Raw genomic sequence first — 7601 nt, 5'->3', positions numbered from 1 at the left:
GAAGCTGTTCATTTGAGGCTGGGAAGGGGTGGAGGTGAAGGGAGAGGTGGGTGGACAGGGAGTAGAGGAGAGAAAAATTACTCCTCAAAGAGTAAGAAAAGACCGATGGACATGGGAACAGATGTTGTCTCTGTTAACCAAAGGAAGGCAAATGCCAACTACAAGAGAAGCTACTTCTGGTTTCTGGGATCAGCAGAGGAACATGAGTGGCAGGACCTGCTGTGGAGGGGAAAGAAGGGGGGTGGGCCAGCTCCTGCCGCACTGCTGGTGGGAGTGGTAATTGGGGTCCTGAGCTCACGAGTGACGTGGCTCTCACGTGAGCAGGAGCTAGACATTTGCAGACGTCCTTCTAATCCTGGTCTTCGTTTGGTCCGGTTGCCATCTCCCTTTTTACCTCGAAGGCGGGCGGGCTTGTGGCCAGGAGAAGAGGAGGAGGAGGAGGTAACTCTGCCCTGCTGCCAGCAGGTCTATGTGTGGATGGGCTCTTGCCTGGGGGATTCCTGCGGTGCTAGTAGCGGAGGGTGGAGGCTACAGAGGGACACGGCTCGCTTTCTCCACACCCTTGCACTGTTTCCTCGGCATTTCCAAGAACAAAAATGGTGGACACTTGGGAGCCAGATTCCAGGGGACATCCCAGACCAGGAAAGGGGAAACCTGAAACCTTTGACATCCAGGGCCTTGTATCGGGAAGGACCCGTGTTAAGATTCTTGTCCGGTGTGCTGCTCCATCTAGCAACCAGAATCTTGGAGCTGTGCGTCTGTCTTGTCATTCCCCGTGTCTTTCAGTAGGGCGCTGTACCACTCCGAGCAAAGGAATAAAGAATCTGCCCCGAAGCCCAGCAGGTCCGTGTAAAGGTGGGATTGCCCCGCGACTCCTAGAAGGTTGAGGATGGCTGGGCTTCTCGTTCTAACCCGGGCGCATTATTGACTCCCAGTTAGCTCCTTGCTATTTGATACAGGAAATAGGATATGACAACGCGTACAGGAAAAAGAGTTGTCTTTGGGGCCGCGAATGCATTGGGGAGGGGGAATCAGATCTTGGGGTTTTCTTTGGCTCCTCTGGTTATCCGCACTCCTTCGCCCCGCCTCCCCTCTTTCCAGTTGTTCCAAAGGGGTGTGGTTTTTCCTGGGAAAATGGCTGACCGCTGGAGTTGAGACTGAGACTCTGGGCTGGGGGATGGGGTGGATGGACGCCCTTGCTGGAGAAGGCTGCTGTTATCAGAGTCCTGAGAAGTGGGGGTAGGGTGAAAGACCAAAAAGTGAAATCCGTTTGACAACCAGGACCTTGGATTCGGAAAAGCTGGTATTGGGACTGTCTGAAGTCCTATTCTGTCTGCCTAGCCATCCCATCTCTGCCGTGTCGCCTGTCTGTGTCTGTGGATCTTGCGCCTGAAGGCCAGTTCAACCCTAGGAGCAGGAAGAAGAGGAAAATTGCCCTGAAACAGGTAGGTTAGAGTGAAGGTGGTGGCACTATTTAGGGATCCCTGAGGTGGAGAAAGGTGAAGACTGCAAACTCCAGTGGGCCTATGGACGTCCCCCTCATACCCCTCCTTCTCTCTGGACCATTGCAGAGCTTGCAAAAGAAAGCGCTCTGCAGGGAAAGAAGTGGCTGGGAGGATGTAGGTGTCTGCGAGAGTTCTGGGGTGAGAGTGGGGGTAGGGAGGACCTTACTCCAAATTACTCTTCGGTCCCAGAGTTGTCAGTCCTTAGGTTACATGGGGGCGGAAACCTAGACGAGGAAGGAAGGAAATTGCTCCGGAGCAGTGAATGTAATGGGTGGGGGTAGGAGTATCCTGGTACCTCTGAGATGGTGGGGGTGGCGGAGGCCAGGGCGGAGTTCGAGAGTTTTGTGCATTTTACGCCTGTCTGGCTTCTAGATACTCACTGTGGCTCCACCACCATCCATTTTGTTACAGGGAAGGAGTTGTGGCAGTCACCTTCGAAGGCGGTGACTTTTTTCGGGGGAGGGGGTAGGGTGGAGGTTTGGAGGAGGTCGTAGGAGCGGAGTGGGGGGAGGGGTGACGGGTCAAAACAAACTTTCAAATCAAAGCCGCAGCTCAGTGAGGAGGGGAGGGTAACCGAAGATGGGAAACACTGGGCTCCGCAGGACTAGGGCCAGTGATGCCAGAGAGGAACGTGTGTCCCGTCTCGGGTGAGGTTCATCTGTCTGTCCCCTGAGCGCTCAGCTCCACCTTCCCCACCCGCTTTGTACGCATTTTTGCAGGAAATCGGTGTTACTCCAGGCCAGAAATCGAAGGAAGAAACTGCCTGGACCTGTGCGGGTGTATGTGGGGGTGCCTCTGCCCCCGGGACATCTGCAGGGGCAGGGGAGGTAGGGAACTGATTAGTTGTCGTAAATTTAACGTACTGGAGTGGGGTAGTTGAAGAGGACGTTGGAGAATCTGGAGGTGGGGAAACTTCCAAAATTCCTGATTGAAGAAAGGAATCAGTGATCTCACTTTGAGTCCCTGCCATGTCTCTATTTGTTTGGTCTGTTTGTAGGTCTGTAGGTCAGTCTGGCTGCATGCAAAGGCGCAAAAAGGAGGAGACTGAAGCCTTAAATCTTTTATCCTTATGTCCCCAAGTACATGTAGCTGCAGCAGAGCCTGCTGGCTGTAGCTGAAGACTCCGCAGCCCCATCTTCCCCGCATCTCGACTTGGGAGCACTCCTCCAGCCAGAGCAAGTCCTCCAGACACTCCCTGTATCATGGGCCGAACTCGGGAAGCTGGCTGCGTGGCTGCTGGTGTGGTGATCGGGGCTGGAGCCTGCTACTGTGTATACAGGCTGACCTGGGGAAGAGATGAGAACGAGATAATCTGGAACAAGGACGACGATGAGGAGGGGGAATCTCACGATATTTCAGAGACTGGGAAAGGAGCTAAGGCTAATGCTGGGGCGGGGGCTGGAGCCAGACTTCAGGGTGACTCAAAGGCCAAGGCTGAGGTAGCTGTGGAACTCAAGAGTGGACCTGATGTAAAGGCAGAGGCCCACTCAAAGGCCGAGCGTGGAGGTGGCCTAGAGGCCAAGGCCAAGGCCCTTTTCAGCACCCTGAAGGAACAGGCAAGTGCAAAGGCAGTTAAAGCTGCCAAGTTGGGTACCATCTTTGGGACCAGGGCCCTCGCACCTGGTTTACCCTGCCCAGGAGTCAGGGGTGGAGGCTGCCACCCTGTGAGGAACGGAGCTAGGGCTGGGAGCAAGGCTAGTGGCAAGTCCAAGGGAAGGGCCAGAAATAAGAGCACCAGGACCCCAGCTATGTTATGGCCTGTTCGAAAGGGCAAGTTCAACTTTCCCTATAAAATTGATGATATTCTGGGTGCTACTGACCTTCAAAAGGTCCTTAACATCTTAGAAAGATCTAACGATCCTTTTATTCAAGAAGTAGCCTTGGTCACTCTGGGTAACAATGCAGCATATTCATTTAACCAAAATGCCATTCGTGAATTGGGTGGTCTCCCAATTATTGCAAAACTGATAAAAACGAAAGATCCCATTATTAGGGAAAAGGCATACAATGCCCTTAATAACCTGAGTGTGAATTCGGAAAATCAGGGCAAGATTAAGACATACATCAGTCAAGTGTGTGATGACACCATGATCTGTCGTTTGGACTCAGCTGTGCAGATGGCTGGTCTAAGACTGTTAACCAACATGACTGTGACTAATCATTACCAGCATTTGCTTTCCTATTCTTTTCCAGACTTTTTTGCTTTGTTATTCCTGGGAAATTACTTCACCAAGATTCAGATTATGAAACTAATCATAAACTTTACTGAAAATCCAGCCATGACAAGAGAACTGGTGAGTTGTAAAGTGCCGTCAGAATTGATTTCCCTCTTTAATAAAGAATGGGACAGAGAGATTCTTCTTAATATTCTTACCCTATTTGAGAATATAAATGACAACATAAAAAATGAAGGGCTTGCCTCATCCAGGAAAGAATTCAGCAGAAGTTCACTTTTTTTCTTATTCAAAGAATCTGGAGTGTGTGTCAAGAAAATCAAAGCATTAGCAAATCACAGTGATCTGGTCGTGAAAGTAAAAGTCCTAAAGGTATTGACCAAACTCTAATTGGGAGACTGTCCCAAAAAATATCGAGGAAACTTTTTTAGTTTGCAGTTGGGAACAATGCATTTTGTAAATTCTTTATTTTTCACTGTGCTTATAAGGCAAAGAGATCCTCTCAGCTGCTATTTTGGAATAATGACTATTACATGTCATCAACAGTGATGCCGACTGTGATGGTTTGTTTTAGGCTAGATCATTTTAAGGATGTCAGATGAATAATAGAGCTTGTACAAAGAAAGCATTTATTGATTTTATCTTGCTAACTAGATTGAGATATTTTTACTCTTTACTTAAACTGACAGCAAACTAACCACAAATAAACTATACTTTTGTATTGGTTTACATCTGTTAATCTTGTGTTTCATCAATAAAGTTGTATGTTTTAACCAGCAAAAAATTATCATGTTCTTGAGTTGATGATATATATGGAGAGGCAAGATATATGGAAACAATATGGTGGTAACAAACCTGGGAGCCTCTAATCATGGCCAGCTCTTTCCTATGGCAGAAACTTATGCAGGCAACAATGCTCTCCTCTGAAGAGGGGATGCTTAAGTAGTGGGCATGAAAGATGGGATAAGAACAGGGCAGAAGAGCATTGGAGGAGGGAGGAATTGTGGGAAGAAAGGCATGGAGGTTGTAACTTTCCAGAGGAGGCTGGCCTGCATGGAATACAAAGTGTGGGGAGGGGAGTGATGGGAAATACAGTCCAGCAGTTGGGGTAAGTCCCATGCATTGAGGACCCCCAATTTCTAAACTGAGATGTCTATGTATTATTCTACACACCCCTGGGAGACACCAAAGCCTTTTGTGACCAGAGGAATGAATGACAGGATGAAAGGGAAATTATGTGACTGACTTGTGTGCAGAATGAGTCAGTTGGCTTAGGGATAGGTGTAGCCACTGGAAATTGCAACATCATATAAGGAATTTATCACCATATTTCAGTCATAGATGCTAAAGGTGTGAAATTTCACTGATGACCATGGGAGTGGTAAGGGGAGGAAGGATGTGAGAGATGCTTAGAGTGAAGAAGTGCTGCAACCTATCCTGGGAACATACAGAAAGGGACAATTTCATTGTAGGGTCCTGAGGGCATTTGACAGAAAAATATCCTCTTTTTTGTCCAACTCTGGTGTCTATGGGAGTGAATACATTAGTTATTACTCTGAAGTTATGAGAAAATAGAATAAATAATTTTTAGTGTTTCTATTAGCTTTCCTTTACAAGGTTAGTTGGGGCAGGGCCTATATGGAACCATCGAGGTGGCTGATGACATCCATACTGGAGATCTACCTCCCTTCCATCCCAGAGTGTGGTGAAGTGTAGGAGGGGCACCTTCAAACTGTACTAGTGGGACCATACTTGATACAAGATCCATCTGGATACATGTTTCAGAAGCTTTCAAGATGTGCATGCTCTTTGACCCAGAGATTCTACCTGTAGAAATTTGTCTTGAAAGAGGCACTTGGCTAAGAAATTAAGGTATGTATATGCATTAAACATTATTTAACTCTTGAAAATGTTGATGGTCAACCACGCTTTTTCACATGGAAAAAATTCAGCATATAATCTTAAGTGGAATAGCCAATTACATTACTATATACTATATTCAATTTTTGATAAACATAAAATATTTATATATATTATAATTTCTGAAAGGTTATATACCAAAATTTGAAAAATGGCTATGAGTAACAGGATAATGAATGAGTTTAATATTAAATCTTTTCCTTCATCTATATCAAAATGATTAGCTGTATCTCCATCCTGTCACATAATTGCCATTTCTTTTTTTTGGTGAAAACAGTTAAAATGTACTCCATTAGCAATATTAAAGTATATAATACAGTATTACTAGCTATAATCACCATGTTATACATTAGATCCCAGAACTTGTTAATCTTATAACTGGAAATTTGCACCCTTTGACCAATATCTCCCCGTTTTCTCCACCCCCCCCCCAGGTCCCAGTAAATACCACTCTACTCTCTGAGTTTGTGTTTTTTAGATTCCACATGCAAGTGATATCATACAGCATTTTATTTTACACAGTCTGACATTTCACCTAGCATAAACGCCCTCAAGTTTTACTGAAGTTGTTGAAGACAGTAAGTTTTCCTTCTTTCTCATAGCTGTGGTATATATACTGCATCTTCTTTATCTATTCATTTGTTGTTGGAAACGTAGATTGTTTTCATATCTTGGCTATTTTGAATAATGCTGCAATGCTCATGGGTGTGCAGATATCTTTTTTAGATCTTGTTTTTATTTTCTTTGGAAATATATCCATAAGTGGATTGCTGGATCACATGACAGTTCTGTTTATCAAATTTAATTTTATCAAATTTAATTTCATACTGTTTCCATAGTGACTGTACCAACTGGCATTTCCACCAGCAGTACACAAGGGTTCCCTTTCTCCATGTCCTCATCAACACTTGTTATCTCTTGTCTTTTTGATGATACCCATTATAACAGGTGTGAGGTGATACTTCGTTGTGGTTTTGATTTCTCTTTCCCTGATGATTAGTAGGTGTTGAGTACCTTTTTGTGTATCTGTTGGCCTAGGAGATTTTAAATAAACTGATACATTCCTCAGAGAAATAGTATCTTTGTTCCCTTCTGAGAGCTGAAAATGTTTCCTCAATTCCATCTCATCAATTTTTACAGCATTGTATGGGTTTAGACATGAAGACATGAAGCATAAGTGTTTCTAAGAGTAGGAGTGGTGGAATTTTGGAAATATACATACATGTTTCTGGATTTAACACATTCCTTATAAATGTTTTTTAAGTGTTCTTTTTTCATTAAAGAAATTCGTTGTAAGTATACTCTGTATTTTCAAGTGTCAGTTGGTGACTTGAGAGTCAAATTTTGTGTTTATGTTAAAATATTGTCATGGCACTAAGTAGCGCCACTGTATTCAGTGATCATAAGATGGACATTTCCTTACCCCACCCCCAGTTTTAGTATTTCTGAAGTTATGATAGGTCTTACAGTCTTGTCATAGTTTAAATAAAAGTATTTTTTTCATTCTCAGTAGTATATAAAATAATGATGTATCTAATAATCAAAGGCATCTTAGATCAATGAAATTGTTTCTTGTCAATGAGACTATGCAAAGACATTTAATACACAGAAGATGCATTTGTTTCATGTTAAGTATCACTTTCTACTGATAAGAAATTTTGCAGTAGTTTGAGTTAAGAAACTGGCAGAGGGTTGAGGGGTAGTTAGGAAACTGGCAGAGGGTTGAGGAGTAGTCCTCAGACTCCCCCTACTGAAGGAATGTCTAAATCAAGAGAATCTGATTTAGGTGGAGGCTGCCACCCTGTGAGGAATGGAGCTAGGGCTGAGAGCAAGGCTAGTGGCAAGTCCAAGGGAAGGACCAGAATTAAGAGCACCAGGACTCCAGCTTTGTTATGGCCTGTTCAAAAGGGCAAGTTCAACTTTCCCTATAAAATTGATGATATTCTGGGTGCTACTGACCTTCGAAAGGTCCTTAACACCTTAGAAAGATCTAAAGATCCTT

General features: G+C 44.6%; 1 protein-coding gene across 10 annotated transcripts; it reads left to right on the top strand.

The window, feature by feature from the left end:
* Positions 1-306: 306 nt before the first annotated feature.
* On the top strand, positions 307-4463 carry ARMCX1 (armadillo repeat containing X-linked 1). 10 transcript variants are annotated; one of them, XM_061409206.1, is made up of 5 exons: positions 307-441; positions 790-855; positions 1342-1445; positions 2225-2332; positions 2503-4463. In XM_061409206.1, the coding sequence occupies exon 5, from the start codon at positions 2708-2710 to the stop codon at positions 4067-4069; it is 1362 nt and encodes a 453-aa protein (XP_061265190.1). In that variant the 5' UTR covers positions 307-441; positions 790-855; positions 1342-1445; positions 2225-2332; positions 2503-2707; the 3' UTR covers positions 4070-4463. The 10 variants fall into 10 exon arrangements, with proteins under 10 accessions (XP_061265190.1, XP_061265189.1, XP_061265181.1 ...); XM_061409205.1 differs by having other exon boundaries at positions 787-855; XM_061409197.1 differs by lacking the exon at positions 790-855 and having other exon boundaries at positions 2586-4463.
* The last annotated feature ends 3138 nt before the right edge of the window (positions 4464-7601 follow it).

This window comes from Bos javanicus, chromosome X (genome assembly GCF_032452875.1).
Source record: "Bos javanicus breed banteng chromosome X, ARS-OSU_banteng_1.0, whole genome shotgun sequence".
NCBI classification, from domain to species: Eukaryota; Metazoa; Chordata; class Mammalia; order Artiodactyla; family Bovidae; genus Bos; species Bos javanicus.
This window is presented reverse-complemented; position numbering and strand designations above follow the sequence as displayed.